This window comes from Petaurus breviceps, unplaced genomic scaffold, assembly GCF_028583685.1.
Source record: "Petaurus breviceps papuanus isolate PSGF00001 unplaced genomic scaffold, PetGlider_PUasm1.0 64, whole genome shotgun sequence".
NCBI lineage: Eukaryota > Metazoa > Chordata > Mammalia > Diprotodontia > Petauridae > Petaurus > Petaurus breviceps.
In genome coordinates this window covers 245267-262818 of record NW_027186428.1, presented here as the reverse complement: position 1 = coordinate 262818, position 17552 = coordinate 245267, and the positions used below count along the sequence as shown (strand labels likewise).

At 36.6% G+C, this 17552-nt stretch overlaps 1 protein-coding gene across 9 annotated transcripts in view; it reads right to left on the bottom strand.

Annotated features, from left to right (window-relative positions):
- The window catches only part of WDR20 (WD repeat domain 20), a 99441-nt gene that overhangs the window by 60529 nt on the left and 21360 nt on the right, over nucleotides 1-17552 (bottom strand). The window contains exon 1 of one of the 9 annotated variants that reach the window (XM_069103727.1): nucleotides 2507-2703. The exons of the other annotated variants lie outside the window; for them this stretch is intronic. Within the exon in view, the coding sequence (XP_068959828.1) occupies nucleotides 2507-2698 (192 nt within the window). The 5' untranslated portion in view covers nucleotides 2699-2703. Of the gene's footprint in view, nucleotides 1-2506; nucleotides 2704-17552 lie in introns of those variants that run through there. 9 annotated transcript variants of the gene reach the window in all.

Below are 17552 nucleotides of genomic sequence, written 5' to 3'. Positions count from 1 at the left end.
AATTAGAAGGAACCAAAAGGAAGCCAAAGACTCCACGAAACAAGAAATAACAAAACAAAGCTGAAAGGCTGAAAAAAAAATAACAGAAAAATGTAAGAAAGAGAGGGAATAAGAATTTCTTAAGCTATGTGCCAGGCATTGTGCTAAGGAAGTACTTTACAAACATTATTTCTTTTGATCTTTAAAACAACTCTGTGAGTTAGATGTTATTAGAACCCCCAATATACAGTTGAAGAAACTGAAGCAGAGGTTAAGTGACTTGCACAGGGTCACTTAACTAGTGAGTATCTGAGGCTGGATTTGAACTCAGGACTTCCTGACTTCAGGCCCAAAGCTCTATCCACTGTGCCACCTAGCTGTCTCTATGTAAGGTATAATAAATATATAATAAAAACATAATAATAATAATCATAATCATAACTAAAACAATTGGCCTTGAGAAAACATCAAGGAAAAAAATTTAAGAACCAATAGACTGGGGCAGCCAGGTGGTGCAGTGAATAGAACGTTGGCCCTGGAGTCAGGAGGACCTGAGTTCAAATCCGGCCTCAGACACTTAACACAAATACTAGCTGTGTGACCTTGGGCAAGTCACTTAACCCCACTTACCCTCCAAAAAAGCAAAAAAAAAGGAACCATCAGACTACCTAAATATCATGACCAAAACAAGAGTCTAGACATCACACTTCAAGAAATATCAAAGAAAACTGCTCAGAGCTTTCAGAGCCAGAGAGTAAAATGGAAAAAAAATAGTCCATCAGTCACCTTCTTAAAGAAACTGCTGAATGCAATTTCTAGGAACATTATAGCCAAAATTTTTGAGTTTACAGGTCAAAGAAAAAATAATGCCAAATAGCCAGAATGAAAGAATTCAAATACCAAGGAGCCACATTAGGATCATACACGATTTAGCAGCCTCTCTAAGATGAGAAGAGCTTGAATTCTGACAAAGGCTTACAGTCAAGAATAACTTACTTGGTAAAATGGAATATAATCCTAAAAGGGAAAAAAATGGATATTTAATGAAATAGTGGACTTCCAAGCATTTCTGAAGAAAAGACCAGAGCTGTGTAAAAACAAAGGATTTAAGAGAAACATAAAAAGGTAAACATGTATGAATAATAATAAAAGACTAAATACAGATTAACTGCTTACATTCAAATATAGGGGGGATGATACATGTGTACCCAATGAACTCTATCATCTGGGTCATAGAGGGAATCTAATAGGAAGGCATGTTGACAAGATTCTATTATATCTTGATGATCTTAAGAGGAAAATGGAAAAAGAAGAGAAAATAAAGTGGGATGTAGGAAAAAGGGAGAAGAAAAGGAAAAGGTTAGGGAAAATAAACCAACATAATCAAGGTGCACCAGTGAGGAGCTATACAAAGAAGGGGAGAGTGATGAGAGAGTGGGCTGACACTTGAACCTCACTCTCATTTGAACAGGTCAAAGGAGGTCAGAATATACACATTTAACTAGGTAAAAATATATCTTGACAAAAAATGGCAAAGGGAGGATTCAATAGGAGGGTAGTCTAAAGGTGGGATTAATCTTAAGCAAAACAGACTTTAAGAATGTCCAAAAATATTTCTAGCCCTTTTTGAGATGGCAAAGAATCTGATGGGGTGCCAATAAAGTGGGGAAAGGCTGATCAAGTTATGGTATAGAAATATGATGGATTACTATTATGCTCTAAAAAATTATGAAGGAAAGGGTTTCAGAGAAACCTAGGGAAACTTGTCTGAATTGATGCAAAGTGAATAGAACCAGAAGAACAACTTATACAATGACAATAATATGGTAAAGACAAACAAGTTTGAAAGAATTAGGAACTGCAATCATCGGTATAATCCCATCTACAACTCTAGAGAATTAATGATGAAATATGCTAACCACCTCCAGATAGAGAGGTGAAGGACTAAGTACAGAGTGAAACTTTTTTTTGGACATGGCCTGTGTGGAAATCTGTTTTGCTTGACAATACATGTTGGTGAGAGCAGTATGATTTTCCTTTCATTCTCAATTTGGGGCGGGAAGCAGATTTTTGCTGATTTAAAATATATTTTTATATGTAATTTAAAAAACAGAAATAAGAAAGTCTGCACAAATACAGGTTTAGTGTGATCCTGTATATGTGTAGACTTAAAAAACAAAACCAAACCCAATTTCATCTTAGATCCAACCTGCATTAGATACAATCTACCCCTGGCCAGAAACCCTACCAATACACTATAATATTCCAGAAAGTCAAATTTTGTCCTTTCACACTATTTTCTTAGTCATCCGTTCAATTCTCATATGATTATCATGTGAATTTCGAGATTCGGATTCGCTCCCACAAACGACACAGTCTTAAGAGAGGGAGGAGTTTTATTGAACAAAGAAGCAAGGAAGCTTAAATCGGCATCAGCAATACAATATTCCTAGCACAATTAAAGCAATACTAAAAATACAATGATTATAATAATTAGGATAGAGGAAAAGGAAAAAGAAAACATCACCACATCGGGGGAGCACTGTCTCTCGTCAGTTTGCTGAGGGAGTCCCGTTTCTCCAGCCTGAGACCCGAGTGGGAAAATCCCAGGTGAATCGTCATTCCCACGGATGAGACTCAAATCTTTGGGTCTCGGGCTAGGGTTTTTAAGGGCTGAGAACAAAGAAGGCACGCAGCCAACTATAGTTAGCAGACTCATCGTTTACGTGTTTTCTGTTTTTCATATTTCATTCATGTTTTGACAATTTGGAACAGGAACAGTCTGGTGGTCGTTAGCAAATGTTGCAACCTTGAAAGCAGAACAGACTGGTTACTGATAAGACCAGCAAGCACACGGAGGGGAGCAGTCAAGTCCTCTCCGAGTACATTCTATTCTCGGGAGTGACTAGTTCCCGGCTCTGGCCTAAAGTTGTTTGCTGCTTCAAAGTGCAAGGTCGGCTTGTTTTTTAAGGGGTCATCAAGGGGACAAGTTCTCATAAGAGACCGAATTAACTTACAAAATATGATTTTCTTATTTCAATGATCCAGAATCATAAAGATAACATAAGTATCCCCATATTCTTCAGTTTCTTGTCCAGTATTTCACTAATCCTTAGAGATTCTTTTCAGGTTTCATCTGGTTGGATCACTCCTTCCCACTTGATTACCAGAAGAGTTAGTGGCTATTAGAGGTCCCCTCTATCATATATTGATTACACACCCCAAGACCCCAAGAAGACAGTGTAGCTCTGAAACGGCCATCAAACATTACAAATGATCTACATCTTTTCTTTCAAAATATATGCAGCTCTCACAGCCTTTACAAGCAGTTTATCCAATCTAAACAAAAAGGAACAGCTGAAGGAAGGAAAAATTCAAAGAGGTCTAAATTAATGAAGTAGCATAATAAAGGTAGCAGTAGCTCTGGATCCAGATGCTTGTGCTCAGATAATTACATGCCACAATGCACCTGCCCATCCTCTGAAGGTAAACAAAGTAGTGACTAAATGTTTTTCACAATCACTAAAATACAAGATGTAGTAGGTTTAAATTATAGCATTTGGATTTTGATTTAAGGAAGACTTTCACAGTGAGAATTCTTAAGCATTGTTAGATATTCCTTCTAATAAATGAAAAGAATTTATTAAATGAAGCAAAATCATTTAAATTTATTTACAAACAAATAACTATTACAGATATAAAATGTTATAATAATAAATTTAAAATTCTAACAATTTCAAAGAAAAGATTCCTCCCTCTGAAATGGATTGGTCATTCATCTACCTATTTTTAATCCTAGAATTTTATGACACACGCAAATATACATTTTACACACAAGGGAAGAAAAAGGTCAATTTGTTCTTCAAATATTTATTCTCAAACTTACTATCTTTAGTCTAATACTTTGTGACCACAGAGAAGTCACAAGTTCCCTAAGACTTTGGATACTCACCTATAAAATGGGAATAACAATACTTGCCTTACTTCCTCTATACGGTTTATTGTGACAAAAACACAACCACTACAGAAAATATATGTAACCATTATGATGTGAAAGGCATTATTTTGTCTTAGAGGACGTAAAAGAGTATATTCCCATTGTCACACCCCAAATCAAAGATAAAATCTGGATTAACATATAGACTTTTACAAACATGGGAAGTACTGCCATCTCAAAACACAGGAAGTATGTCTTTGTTACAAAGCTTAGGTGGGTTTAATTCCAAATTCAATCCAATAACTGCCTAAAAGCAAAATGACAAGGCAAGAACAAATCTGGGAAATATTCTCTAGAAACATTTTAACTTCTACTTCTCAATATTTTTCTAAATTACTTTCTTAAAGTAAAAACCAAGTTATTCAGCATACTCTGATGCTGAATACAATACTAAAATTGCTTTAGACTTGAAACAAAGATAACACTTCTCATAAAACAAAATTCTTTTATGAAAAACAGTTGTTAAAAATCAACAATATTCTCCCTTAAGTGATCCAGAGCCGACAGGCCAGAAACAGGACTGCCCTACTATGTATTTGCTGTTTGACCAATGGCAGCAAGAAGGGCAGCAGCAGATGCAGTGAGTAGGCAGAGATTATAAAAGTGGCAGCATACTTAAAGGCCACAGTGTTCAAGGCAGGGAGAGTTAATTCTTTACTAAACATAAGCAACTTCTACATGGTGCTTTATTCATTAAGCAGATGGCTGATAGAATATTTTAAATTCCAGGTTGACATTTTATCACACTTGAATGTATGAATGAATGAAAAAAAAAATGTATTAAGTGCTTACTAAGGGCCAACCATGTGACAGACAAATATAAAAGGAAAGATAATTCTTGCCCTCAAAGAGCTTGCTTACAACTCAATATGCTTAGGGAATGGAAAGTAAAACTGTCAGACTAAACCTGTTCACTTAGGAGTTAAGCACCTAGAAAAGTTATCTCAACACAAGATAAAGCTATGTCTAAACTACTTTATGATTACTTAGTTTCTGGATTTCTGTTTTCACTGTTTCCTTCCATTATTAGAAAACCTTTTCAACTCCAATAGTGTCTACCCTCCCATACTCTGACTTTCTTTGGTTCTACTTGCCCACCCAGCTCCCTGTTATAGCTTTGCTTTTGTGTTTTTCTCTAATGGAAGCTGTTGTTTTGTTTTCCCTTTAATGGTTTTTTCCTCCTTTCCCATACTCAATAAAACAAGATGATTGTTATTTGTCTTTCTAGCAAAGATGGTGAAGAAAGCAAATCTTAGGAAAGGAAATCTCCAGGCCTGTGAAGCTTCCTTCCATATCTACATTCAAAGTGGTACAAGAGCAATAGGGCCAAAAGGTTTTAAACCAAAGTTTTTAGATGTAGATGATCTATAAACACTAATCTAAATGTGAGTACTCTAAATTTAAGAACCCTGCCCCTTCTTTGTTTAGTCATTCTCCAATTTAATGGGCATCTTCTTCATTTCCAGTTGCTACCCCTACAAGTGCTCAGAGTTCCCAAACCAGATGTCCAAAAGACATCTTAAACTCAACATATCCAGCACTGAACTCGTTATCTAGTGTAAGATAAGAATAAGAATTAATACCAAAAAAAAGAATTAATTAATACTGTGGATAGCTTGTTTATACATATTTGCATGCTGTCTCCAGCATTAGAAAGAGAGCTTCTCAAGGGCACAAACTGTCCGCCTTTCTTTGTATTGAGAGAAATGATTATTTCTCTTATATTAATAACCAATTATCGAATTAGGACTAAGGTTTTTTCCCCCCTTCTATTTCTTCATTCAGAAATCAAACCCTGCTGGCTATTCAAGAAGGCTTGCAGTGTAAGGCTGATAATGAGTGAAATCTTGGGCCCCAAAACTTAGATAGGATCAAAAGGTAAAGAAATTCTAGTTTAGGTGAATTGGTGGATTCCAGTCCATTGTGTTTGAGTCAGATAGGATTCCTCCTTTTGTCTAGATTACCAGAGGCAGAGTGGTATAGATATAGATAAGTCTCTTTGACCAAGACTGAATGATCAAGTCCCTCCCCAAGACCCTCATTAGATTAAGCCCACATCTCATTATAATATTCATTCTTTCATTACCTGTTAACCAATCAAAGTTCATTTCCTCCCTTAGGTACACCTTTTCAAAAGCTTTATAAGTATTGAAGGTTCCACAGGTTAGGCCTCTTTGCTCACTGAGAAGAACAAATGAGCTCATTTTATTATTTACTGGTTATAATTAATAAGATCAATTACAACGTACCCAGAAACTCTGGGGTCTCTTGGAAATTTTCATTCACCATAGTACTCCCAACACTTAGTACATTATGTAGCACATAGTCAGTACTTAACAAATGCTAACTGACTTCTACACATTTGTTAGTGTATATGGAGCCTTCTTTTTTTATCAATGATCTCCTTAGAGCATATGCTAGCAATAAATTCTACAGATCAAAAGGTACAGACATTTAAATTAATTTTCCCAATTCCAAACTGATTTTCCCTATCCTTGCCTTCAATATGAAGACCTAGGATATAACATATTCCTAGAGGAACTGAATTATATCTACTACCTTGACATTTTCAGAATAAATGAAACCAAAAGATTAAAGTAAGTTGCTGCTAGATGGTAAGACCATTTCTAGGTTCTCCTTGGAAAGGCAAATAAAGAAAATGGCAGAGCCAACTTTATAGTGAACTCAATGAGCACAAGTAGTAAGACTACCATGAAGGTAACTGTTGTTTAAGTGCCAAAATCAATTGCAAAGACTGGGGGGGAGGAAGGGGGGCTGGAAGTGGGTAAAGGGAGAATTTCTTTGAGAAACTTAAGACTGTCCAAATTACTCAGTAACTTCAAAGCAAAAGCAAGTCTGGGGATGAGAGTAAAATATGAATGGGAAAATAAGGCTCAGAAGAAATGGAAGAGTTCAAAGATTTATAGGCTACACAGATGTTTTCATACCTTCTTCAAGACAAATAGCAGGTGTTAGGGCAAGCAACAATCACAACAAAGGAAACTAACTACATCTTAACAAGAAATGTCAGGTTATTGATAAGGGGGGTCATTTCTGAATCAGAAGTTTCTGACAGTCAGACCAATGACTTTAAAGGTCAATATCAGTACTCAATCTGCAACAACTCCAACACAATCTGTTTAAACAAGTTGTTGATACTGGAGAAACAGATACAAGAACAAATATTGACATAGACTATTATTCTTTCCTAAGGAAGTTTAAATGATGTAAATTGGTCAACATAGTAAGAAACTTCCCACTTAGAAAGTAAAAAGAAAAGGCAGCCAAAAGCAACACTAGTTCAAAATATAAACTCATCTGAGGGCAATGGGAGATTATGAGAAGTATCACCTCATAAAATGACAAGCAGTGGGAAAAAAAACCAGAAAATGATGAGAATCTGAATTAAGTCAATCATCCCCGAAGCATTTCAAGATGAAACCGGAAACATGATATGAAAGAAAGAAAAAAATAATAAAAAGAGTAAGATGAGTCAAGACTTTTGTAACAAATTATCTACTCTATCAATAACATTTTTGAACTCTAAAATCTGAGTCTCTGATATGCTGCATGAGATTAAGAAATAGCATTAAAAGAAAACAAAAACAGGAAGAACAGCTGCACCCAACCAAATATGCAATAAGAAGGCCTGGTGTCTGGGTAATGAAATTTTGAGGAGTTCTGAGAGACTTAGTCTCAGGATTATCTGGGAAATGGAAGAATATCAGATGCTTAGGAAAAAAAAATTACATAGTTACTAATAAAAAAAATAAAATATCAACAATTATCACCCCATATCACCACTTCACTATAAGTCTCCGGAGTAACCCACACATGTTCTGAAAACATTCTTGATAACAGTATAAGAAACACCAGGCATTTAGAAACAAACATTTCATAGCAAACTACTACATCCTTATAGTCATAAGCTGAGTAAAAGGTATGGAAAATACGGAGATTCTATATTTACACGTGTACTATTTAAGTACAAAAGCACATTTTAAGATAGCAAAATGCTATCTTAAAAGGTTCTCCTTCAACAAAATGTTTTATATGCATCTTAAAATTATGTAAAATTCCTTTAAAGATACCAAAATAACTTTGTTCCACAACTAGTATCAAGTGAGGTACAAAAAAGGAAATATATATATTCACCAGTGTTTGCCACTGTCATGGAGGGCATCCAGTATAGAATCCAAATGGAAGAAGAATCCCTGTAGATTATGTTTTCCAGATAATCCTATTTGCAGATGACATTATATACCTCCCACACTGTGATACAGCTAAATTGGCCTTTCTCTTCCTGACACATGGCATTCCATCTTCCATCCCTATCCTTTTGGAACATATTCCTTCTTCACTTATACCCCACAGAATCCCTCTCTCTTCTAAGACAGAACTCAAACACCAACCTAAACATAAAGCCTTTCCTCATTTCCCTAACTGATAATGCTCTCCGCTCCCTACCTTATGTTTACTTTCATTTATTAATATATACTCATATATGTACTTGTTTCCACATTAGAATATGAGCTCCATGTATCTCCAGCACCTAGCACAGCAGGTGCTTAAACACTGATTCCATCAAGCTCTAGAACATTGCAGAGCCTCTTAAATATGATCTATAAGCAATCAAATGTTTGTTCTAACTATCTACACAGGAAAAGTCAAGTAGATGAACAATACTGATTGACCAAACTATGCCAAGTAGTTAAAGGGATAACCTACACACACACACACACACATACCCCCTCAAAAAGATGCTACAGATGAAAAATAAACTGGACCTAAAAAAATGAGAGATGCAACATACTTTGAATGATCATAATCTCTTTTCCCTGAAAAAAAAAAAGTTCATCATTTTAAGTTGGGAAACAATTACAGGATACAAAATAAAGATACATCATAGGTAAACAAGCTGCAAAACATTATCAATGAAGAACTATGAAGTACAAGCATTATAAAAGGGGTATACAACCAGAAATGGAGGTTAGAGTGTATTTCAGTCATGAAGGAGGCCAGTGCAAAGGTATGGATTACAAAGAGCATTTATTAAACACTTTCAGGCATTTGTGATCAAATATAGCAAAGACTCCCCCCTCTAAGGACCTTATATTTTAGTGGGGAAAGACAACACATAAAGACAAGTGGATAAAGAGAGAAGGGGAAAAGAAGAGTAAACAAACAGAAATAAAGCAGTTTGGAGAGGAGAAGGAAAACTGAAGAGAGTGGAGTGAAACTTGGCTGGGACCCCTTCTGAAAACGTGTCAGGCAGAGTCACCAATCAAGAGAAGAGAGTTCTGAATTGTTGATTTGTCTAGGGTGGCAAGACAGTTGTCAATAAGGAAGAAAATTAGTCCAGAAAATTATTTTGGAAGTAGAGTGAAACAGGGGTGGAGAGAGCCCTTATGAAATAAGAAAAAAAATGTTAGGGTCAAGTTATAAAGAGCTTTAAATGTCAGGGAGTTTATATTGTTCCAGAATTAATAGGGAGCTGATGGAATTTACTGAATATGGAGTGACATAGTCAGTCAGTCATGTGTTTTAGGAAGTCACTTTAGCCATTGTATGGAGAATGGATGGAAGTCGGGTGAGAGTTGAAACAGGGTGATCAATTAGGATACTGCAAGAGTCCAAGTAAAAGATAATGAAATTCTGAACCAGGGTTTTGGAGAAAAGTAGACAGATGCCACAAGTGTGGAGGTATAAACAAAACTAAACACCAGACTGGTTAAATGGGACAGGAACTAAGGAGTTGAAGGTTACAAACCTGGGTAACTGAAAGAATAGGTAGTGTCCTTGAAAAAGATAAGGATGTTCAAATAAGTTGTTGGTTTGAAAGGAAAGAGATGTAGTTTGAGATGCTTATAGGATGTACAATTAAAAATCTTCAAAAGGCAGTTGCTGGTGAAAGACTGAAACTCAAAAGAGATGGATAGTCCAAAGTTCCATTAAAACCCAAGTAATGTCAAGAGATTTTCAAAAGGAAGCCCCTTAGCACAATGCGTGGGTCTCCTGTATAAAATTTATGGGGAGGGCCAAGAATTGCACAGAATGAAATATATGCATAGACTGCAAACTGCCCCATCTGATGAACATCATCAATAGATCATAAATCACTTAAGTGTCCATTCTGTCTTCTCACAATTTCAGTTGTGTGAGAGCAGATAGCAGATATCACCAAAGGAAGAAAATTTCAATTTATCTGTTAAACTGAAAGACAACATACAGATCACCTTTCAATATAATTCCATTCAACAACACTAACGCTTCTCTTATTTCAAGGTCCAGTTCAGAAATAATAAATACTTCATGAAACCTTCCTTAAGGAAGGAAACCTTCCTAGAATTATAAATCACTCAAGCCACACTGTCTGACTTCTTTTATGAACTCTGTCAAACTTGTAACATATATTGTTACCCATGTTCTTTTCTCCATCCAGATTATAAATTTCTTGAGGACAGACACTATGTTCTCAACCTCTAAATTGCTTTTTAAATTTACTTTCTCATTCTAATCTTTATGGAATTTGAGCATTGGTGAGGCAACAAGAACAATTCTGAGCAAACCACCAACTATTTTCAATTATCTGTAACCCCCACAGGCTGGTCTTTGCATACTAACAACCTCTATTTTGTGGGAGAAGGTAAAGGGCAATACTATTCTTATGTTTTGAAAGAGAAAAGTTATACATGGTAGAAGGAACAGTCTCTACCACAAACACGAAGATAATTTGTTCTTAAAAGGTATTGAAATCATCCATGAGTCTTAACTGGCCAAGGCTTGAGCCACTGATGTTACTTCCTGAAGATTCAAGTACAAAAGCCAGGACATAAGGAGTCAGCAGCTCCTCCCTCGGGCTTCTGACCAGTAGATGGTTGGTCCAGTATCCTTTCTGTGTCCTGATTAAACAAAGCTAATGCACCAGACTGGTTTGCATCCAGGCTTAGTCAACATTGAAAGAATACTCTTACCCTATCTAAAAAGGAGCTGGTAAGCCTTCATGAAATTAGATAACAGTTGACCATTACTACATTTGTAAAAGGGATCAGGAAAACATTTGTAAAAAAACTCAGAATATAGTATATTCATTGAATACTTGTTTATGTACCCCAAAGACATTTGGGATGCGAGATTCATTTAGTAGAAAATGACAATTTACAGACTGTTCTTTCTTGAAGGTCTTTAGGATGGATTAACAAGTATTTATTGAGCATAAATTGGTCTTGCAGACAAATGTACTTTTTAAAGATATCATACTGATATCTCTTAATTTATTAAAAAAATATATATTAAAAGCTTGCTTTGTGTTCTTTTAGTCTGAATCATGAATTTTGGTATTAACTACTGTTAATCACATCTTTTTCTTGTTTCAGCATTTTGGCACCAACACAAATGAAAACAAATGAGACCCACATCGCATACCACATATAATTCAGTTACCTAAAGCTGGATAATAAACTTCAAAATAAATATGCATAGATACATCTCTACATATAAATGTTGTTCGTCCTTTGTACTCAAAGAGAACCAATGACATCATGATTTGAGAGCAAGGTACAGCGTGTTTCACTGTGGCTGATCAGTCCAATACAAGATCAAAAGGTTCTACCACAGGTTAGGCACAAATAGTCCATCTGAACATTTGGGATGGAGATGTCTTTAGATTTGCACATCTCACATTTCCTTTGTGCTACCTCGATTCCACTTTGCTCACAGAGCACAGTGCCTTCTTCAATGCAGGCACTCTATGCTGGGTAGTCCTGTGCTAGAGTCTTCCATGTCTCACAATTAATACTAAAGTTCTTCAAAGAGACCATGAGAGTGTCCTTATGCTGATTGTTCTGACCTCCATGTGAACCTGCCTTGTGCTAGTTCTCCATAAAATAGTACATGTAGCATTAAGGCTACATGGCCAGCCCATCAAAGTTGCACTTTCTTGCAGTAGAATTTGAATGCTTGGAAGTTCAGCTGGAGAGAGGGTCTCAGTGTCTGGTTCCTTATCTTGCCAGGTAATCTTCAGAATATTTCTAAGACAATTCAAATGGAAGGAGTTCCAATTTTCTAGCATGGTACTAGTCAACTGTCCAGGTTTCACAGGCATACAACAATGAAGTCAGCACAATGGCTCTGTAGACCTTCAGTTTGGTATGAAATGTCTCTTCTCTCCCACACTTTCTTTCAGAACCTACCAAAATCTGAGCCAGCTCTGTCACTGAGGAACTCCAAGACAAATAAATACATATGAAATATAAATATTACACATAATATAAACATTCATATTAATTTCTAATGGAACAATACTCATATATAATAATAGTTTTAAGATGGTGGAGTAAAAGTAGGGATTTGCTTGAGCTCTCCCCCAAACCCCTCCAAATACTTATAAAAATGACTAAATAAATTCTAGAGCAGCAGAACCCACAAAATGACAGAGTGAAACAAATTTCCAGCCCAAGACAACCCGGAAGGTTGACAGGAAAGGTCTGTTGCACCTGGTGAGGAGAGAAGCACAGTCCAGCTTGGGCCATGCCAACACAGATGGGGCTGGAGCATGCCTCAGAAGACTGAATCACTGGCAGCTACAGTGGTTTCCAGACTTCTCAACCCCAAAAGACAGCTTCAACACCAAAAACAACTTGGAAGGTCAGTAGCAGATCTGTCAGATCTATGTGAGAGAGGAGCATAGTCTGGCCCAATCCTCCGGGGGCAGCGCTGCCAGTTGCAGTGGCTGCCTCCAGGGCTCTTGATCCATAGACGGTGGGGGGACTGAGCTGCTGATCAGAGGGGAATTGCAGGCATTTCTTTGCTGGCACTGAGGCAGGATTCTCTTGCTTTGTCCATGCTTTGATCTAGGTCACAGTCCTGGGTGGTGGTCCTAGGGTGAGGAGGAGCGCTGGCATGGCAGAGTTTATGGTGGCTGTGGAGAAGGAATCCTCTTCACAAGTTCCAAGACAGAAAAGAGTGCTTGAGGTAAATCAAAGACCAGAGCACAGGCCAGAAGAGGAGTAAATACCTCTCCTTTGATCATACCACCTTGGAAAAGCTGAAAATTTACAGGTCCCTGTTAGTATCTCTGAATATAGCTGCACAAAACCCCTGAAACTTGAGACAGTAAACACCCCGTCCCCCACATTGGAAGCAGAGTTCTACCTTGACAAAGAACTAAAAAGTCAAGTAATTAGCTGAGAAAATAAGCAAACAGTGGGGGGAAAAATCAGACTATAGAATCTTACTTTGGTGACAAGGAAGATCAAAACATACAACCAGATGACAACAAATCAAAGCTCCTATATCCAAAGCCTCCAAGAAAAATATTAATTGGTTGCAGGTCATGGAAAAGCTCAAAAAGGATTTAGAAAATCAAGTAAGGGAAGTAGAGGAAAGATTGGGAAGAGAAATGAGAGCGATGCAAGAAAATCGTAAACAAGTCAACAGCTTGCTAAAGGAGACCCCAAAAAATAACACCTTAAAAAAACTAACACAAATGGCAAAAGAGGTCCAAAAGCTCACAGAAAAATAATTCCTTCAAAATCAGAGTGGCACACATGGAAGCTAATGACTTTATGAGAAATCAAGACATTATAAAAACCAAACCCAAAGGAATGAAAAAATAGAAAACAATGTGAAATATTTCATTGGAAAAACAACTGACCTGGAAAACAGATCCAGGAGAGATAATTTAAAACTTATTGAACTACCTGAAAGTCATGATCAAAATAAAAGCCAGACATCTTTCAAGATATTATCAAGGAAAACTGCACTGATATTCTAGAACCTGAGAGTAAACTAGAAATTGAAAAAAATCCACCAATCGCCTCCTGAAAGAGAGCCCAAAAGGAAAACTCCTAGGAATATTATAGTCAAAATTCAAGAGTGCCCAGGTCAAGGAGAAAATATTTAAGCAGCCAGAAAGAAACAATTTGAGTGCTGTGGAAACATAATCAGGATAACCCAAGATCTAGCAACTTCTACATTAAGGGACTGCAGGGCTTGGAATATGATTTTCGGGATGTCAAAGGAGCTAGGAGTAAAACCAAGAATCACCTACCCAGAAAAACCGAGTATAATACTTGAGGGGAAAGAAAAAAACGGATATTCAATGAAATAGAGGACTTTCAAGCATTCTTGATGAAAAGACCAGAGCTTAAAAGAAAATCTGACTTTGAAATACAAGAATCAAGATAAGCATGAAAGATAAACAGGTGTAATAGTAATTGAATTTAAAGATCCCCCTGTATTGGCTTGGTTTTCAAATTGATTGTGTTAAAACCCAGAGCTTGTGAATCCAACTTGTAGGATGGACTTGTTGACGTGAAAAGAGAGGGCTGAACTGGGAGGAGCTGGTGATGTAAATTTAGAGAGACACAAGAGAGAGGCAGAAGAACTTTTTGGAAGCAGCACCTTTGGAGGCAGAGAGAGACTGAGAGGATTGCTGAGGGCCACTTTGAATTGCCCAGGATTTTTGAGAGCTGCCACCCAGAGCTGCCAAGGACTGAGGAGACATGGCTGTTATGCTGGTACTTTGTCTGTTTTGATGTTGTTTTGCCAGATTTGTCCACTGGTGAAGGACAGTGCTGTTGTTGCAGAAGTGTGGGAACCTTGCTGTTGGTTCAGAAGCCCTGAAGAAGGATTTTCTTGTTGTATGTTTACAGAAATCCTAGAAGAGGGTTTTGCTAACATTTTCAGGGGTCCTAGGACTGTTCTACAGACAGAGAATGAATTAATGAAGACACTGGCAATGTATCTTGTGGCCTTGCTAAGCTTTGTCTCCCCAGGAACAAAGATTGCTGAGAACTTGCCTTGTGTCAAGATGAAGAAAAGACCTCCATTTGGGTATTAAATGCTGTGCTTAAGCTTGTTATAACTGGGGTAGATTCAATTGTGATCCAAGGGTGGGGAACTTTTGACCTTTTTGTGCTCTGCAATGAATGTACTTTACTTATGATTGGAAACTAATCTCCATTTGAGAAGAGGGGCTTTGTGATGGACTAAATGAATGTACAGCCTAGGGGTGGAGTAGTATTTAGAAGAGGGACTTTGTGATTGATTAAATGAATGTAATGTCCAGGGGTGGGGTAGTACTTGATTAAATCACACTTGGTAAATGCTATATTTTGAATTATGCTATATGTTGATTCTCTCTGTTCTTAATTTTTCACTGAATAAAATGGAGAGCACCTATGCTGGTATTTTGAACCTTGGGAAGTTGCCTTTGCTTGGCATTACAACAGGAAAGAGAAATCAGAAGGGACTTACTAAAGCTGAAGTGTTTACATTTCTACATGGAAAGATGATATTTGTAACTCCTAAGACCTTTCCTCAGTATCTGGGTAGTTGGAGGGAATGTGTGTGTGTGTGTGTGTGTGTGTGTGTGTGTGTGTGTGTGGAGAGGGAGAGAGAGGAAAAGAGAGAGAGACAGAGATAGAGAGAGAGAGAAGGCATAGGGTGAGTTGAATATGAAGGGATATCTAAAAAATACAACTAAGGGGTGAGAGAAATATATTGGGAGGAGGATAGAATGGGGTAAATTATCTCATTTAAAAGATCAAAGAAAAAGCTTTTACAATGGAGGGGAAGAGGGGGGCAATGAGAGGGAATGAGTGAACCCTACTCTCATTGGATTTGGCTTAAGAAGAGAATAACATACACACTCAATTGAGTATTAAAATTTATCTTACCCTACAGGAAAGTAGGATGGAAGAGGTTAAGGTGGGGATGATAGAAGAGAAGGCAAATGGGAGGAGGGGGTAATCAGAAGCAAACACTTTTGAGGAGGGACAGGGTCAAAGGAGAGAATAGAATAAATGGGGCGCGGGATAGATTGGAGGGAAGTTAGTCTTTCACAACATGACTGTTATGGAAGTATTTTGCATGACTACACATGTATAACCTATATTGAATTGCCTGCCTCCTCAATGAGGGTTGGGTGGGGAGGAAGGAAAGGAGAAAATGCGGAACTCAAAGTTTTAAAAATGAATGTTAAAAACTGTTTTTACATGCAACTGGAAAATAAGATATAGAAGCAATGGAGTATAGAAATCTATCTTTCCATACAAGAAAATAGAGGGGAAAGAGATAAGAGAAGGGGTGAGGGAGTTATAGAAGGGAGGGCAGATTGGAGGAAAGAATATTCAGAATGCACACAGTCTTGGGGAGGGGGGGAGGAAGAAGAGGGGGTGGAAATATGGAACTCAATATCTCGTGGAAGTGAATGTGGAAAACTAAAATAAATTAATAGAGAAATAATAAATAATAGTTTTACATCATATTAATTTACAAATATACTTCTCCCCTACTCAGTGAGTCTTTCCTTAGGAAAGAATTAAAACAAAGCAAAATGAAAAAAAAACCCCAAAATATCTACAAAATCAATCAAAATATCAACTATGTTTGTCAGCGTGCATTACAGTCCATATCCAAAGCCCCCTATCTCTCCAAGGAAGGGAGGCATAGTCTCTTCTCTTCTCTAAGCTAACATTAATCATAACTATACGGTATCTAGTTTCATTTTATTTTTTCTGCTTTTATCGCTGTAATCATTGTGTCCATTGTTTTAACATTTCTGCTTACTTTTCTCTGCAGCAGTCCATAAGTTTTCCCATGTTCAATGAATTTTTCATATTCTTCATTTCTTATGGTACTCTGCCATCTTAAACATATATAAGATGTAAATATATAATAATATATTCTTATACATAATACATACTTACACTTATTGCATACTTATACCCACATATGTGTAAGATGGCACAGTATTGAACCATAAGAAATGAGTAATATAAAGAATACAATGGGCATGGGAAGACATATGAACCAATGTAGAAACAGGAAAACAGACACAGCAACTACAACAATATAAGCAGAAAAAAAAACTAAACTAAACCAGATATTGTATACTTATAATGATTAAAGCTAGCCTGGAAAAGAGATGAGACAATATGTCTCCCACCCCCCCTTCCTTGGAGAGGCATGGAGATACGGATGCGGAATGTAACATGTGCTGACAAATGCAGCTGATGTGTTAATTGATTTTGTGGAAATTTTTTTTTTTACAATTCTATTACAAAGGAGTAGGGTAGGGGAGGAAAGGGGTATTTGCAAATGAATGTATTAAAACAAAAGACTATATATAATTTTAAAAACTTAATGATTAAAAAATACAGGAGAATGGAATGTGTTTACATCAAGAATAAAATAAAAGGAATAACAAAACAGATACTCATATTAAAATAAAGTTCTGTACAACATAAAAATAAAAATGTAGATTGCAGAAAATATTTATCATAACTATGACAGATAAAATGTTGACATCTAAAATATATAAGAAGCTGTTTGAAATTTACAAAAATAACTCCCAGTCCTTAATGGATAATCAAAGGATATGTACAGACAATTTTCAAAGAATGTATATAAAACTGTTGAAAATTACTTGAAAAATGTTTAATCTCAATGATAAAAAAACTATGAGGTGCTACCTTATACACAAATTGACAAAAACAACTCAAAGCAATGAAATGAAAAGTTAGGACTATAAATGGGTGGTCTTATTCCTCAATGGTGGAATTGCAAACTA